Consider the following 2,565-nt stretch of genomic DNA (forward strand, 5'->3'; position numbering starts at 1 on the left):
AATAGGCAGCTGCTTGTTTTCTTAGGAACTTAAAGAGTGAGGTGGGTGCAAGTACCGAGAGAGAGAGAGAGAAACAAGACTGTGAGCATGGCAAACAAAATACTTCTCAGACCATCTTAAAATGTGGGTTGGGATTAATAAGTGTTAGTACAGGAATAGAAAAGATTTTAAAAATAAAACATAAAGCGCAGTATTATGCCTTGAGAGAAACTGATTGTTAAAAAAAGAAAAGAAAAGGAAAAAAAAAGTCAAATGATAAATACTGTGCAATCAAACTGAAATGCTTTCTGTGTGAAGCAAGTCTTTTCCCTTTTAATGTCGCTTGAAGTCTAAACACAAGAGCAGACTCGCGATCAAGTTATCCTACCATAGAGCACCTACCTAAATTTTATCGATATTTCTGTCACAAGACAGAAAATGCCCTTCCCACTCTCCAAATAAAATCTCAGATGCAGTTTTTTTTCTCATTACAAATATTCTTTTTCCACTTTCCACAATTATTCTTGGAAGTTTTCTTGTTTTTTTTCGTTATGGTTTTTCGGTTTTGTTTTGGGGCTTTTTTTTTCGACCTGAGAGCGAATGCTGATCAGATGAATCAATATGACCCGCAACCGTACCTACTTTGGAGATAATATGTAGTAAAAACAAGTATTGACGACAAATTCAACTCCTCTTACCACTTTTGCAACCCTCATTTGATTATCATCGAACATACTGGAGAATCAAAATCAATTCACACGCCCCAGTCCCCCCTTTCCCCTATAATGTACAAAAGAGTGTTAGTAGAAAGGAAAAGGCAACAGGGGAATGGTGGTTGTGGAGGGAGGGGGTGTTGGGTGCTTTATGATAACAATGACCAAGCGTTATGTCTCTTCCAATACCAATCTGCCAACTGTAAGTCCCCAACCTCTCAGAGGAAGTAACAACTGCACCTGCTGGAGGGCACAAAGCCTATGGCAATGTGACATCATTGGCCACCCCCCACCCCCAAACCTCCCTAGAAAAAGCAGTGTCATCAGTGGCCAGGGTCAGGGAACCCATGAGATGTTTTAAAAGACCCTAATATTACAAAACACGACTGAAACGAAACACTTGCAAAGTCTTCAATGATCTCCTCCTAACCCCTCCAACAACACCAGCCACCACAAAGACATCTTTTCCATCTCCCCCTCTCCACCGCCCCCCAAAAAACAACCGCTTTATGTTTTTAACATGTGACTCCATCGAGTTAACCAACCCATTATGGGGAGCAAAAGGGGAGGGCGGGGGGTGGCTGTTGGTGAGAGAGGCATGTTAGATAATGTGGATGGACAGACACGTTTAAAACGGGGCATGAAGATTAGGGGGGGGCAAAAAAGTCAACAAGGCATCTTTAGAGGGTCATCATCGACAGCAGTGCCCAACAGTTTTACTAGGATCCATCAACACACATGTGGTCAATGCAGACAGACAGACAGACAGACAGACAGACAGACAGACAGACAGACAGACAGACAGACACACACACATAGACACAGAGCAGACTAACTCACCCTTTATTCCAACTGGAGAACGTGGACACTGGGCGAGAGGAGGCGGCTGTGGCGCTGGTGTAGCTGGTAGCGCGCCCGCTGTTGGCGGCGCCGGACGGCGTACCGGGCGGGTTGGCGAGCACGGCGGTGCCGCTGGAGCCTTCCCAGTAGTCCGTCCTCAGGGTGACCTCCCCCAGGCTGTTCTTGGCATGGTGCGCCTTGGCTGCCGACCGGATGTCGTTAAAGGCCACCGTGGCCGTACTGCCCGCGTCATTCTCTTTAGCTGGCTGGAGTTTCACGCTCTGGATCTTGCCGTACCTGAACAACGAGAGAAAGAGAGAGAGAGAGAGTGAGAGAGACTGACATAAGCATTCATTCTATAGGTTTAGCAGCGTTTTCAACTCCATACGATTGTAAAAGAGGCGAGGAAGCACAATTTAACGTCCATCTCTGGCAGGACAAAGCCAATTAAGTGGAGAGCCTTCGTTTTTAGTGTTCGTAGGAGATTTATGGCACTTACAATACAATTAAGCCATTTAAGTGACAAAGATTAGATGTGATGCTACAGAGCAACATGCACAGAAAAGAAGGTGGGGAGACAATAAGGTCGATAGTCGTTTGAAAGGAAAAACGGAGCACACCACACCAGAACACCCACCAACCGCCAGCTTGTGTAGGTTTAAAGACTCTTTCAACTGCACAGGGTTATTTATTTAACAGGGGGGACTGCACAATTTAACGTCTATCTCAGATAGGTCTGGGCCAAATAGGTGAAGAGCCATTAAGACCTCCCAAAACGATCTACATTCAGAACGCCCCCGTTTGGGATTCTGACCAGCACATCCTTTTCTATAGAGTCCAATATGATATCAGCTGAGTCATTTTTGTGGGAGGTGAAGAAATAGAAAAAAGTAACTCATAAACGAACACGCCAACACAAGGACTCCACACCCGTAACATATCGTAATTTCACAGGCGGAACATGCCGGGAAGGGAGAGAGAGGGGGGAGGGGAGGGAGGAAGAGAGAGAGAGAGAGAGAGAGAGAGAGAGAGA

General features: G+C 45.6%; 1 protein-coding gene across 1 annotated transcript in view; it reads right to left on the reverse strand.

Annotated features, from left to right (window-relative positions):
- Nucleotides 1-1,532: 1,532 nt before the first annotated feature.
- The window catches only part of LOC101847841 (msx2-interacting protein), a gene marked incomplete at its 3' end in the record, with an annotated part of 30,600 nt that continues 29,567 nt past the window's right edge, over nt 1,533-2,565 (reverse strand). Inside the window, 1 exon segment of the mRNA XM_005108053.3 lies at nt 1,533-1,829. Within this exon segment, the coding sequence (XP_005108110.2) occupies nt 1,533-1,829 (297 nt within the window).

Source organism: Aplysia californica, unplaced genomic scaffold (assembly GCF_000002075.1).
Source record: "Aplysia californica isolate F4 #8 unplaced genomic scaffold, AplCal3.0 scaffold00656, whole genome shotgun sequence".
Taxonomy (NCBI): Eukaryota; Metazoa; Mollusca; class Gastropoda; order Aplysiida; family Aplysiidae; genus Aplysia; species Aplysia californica.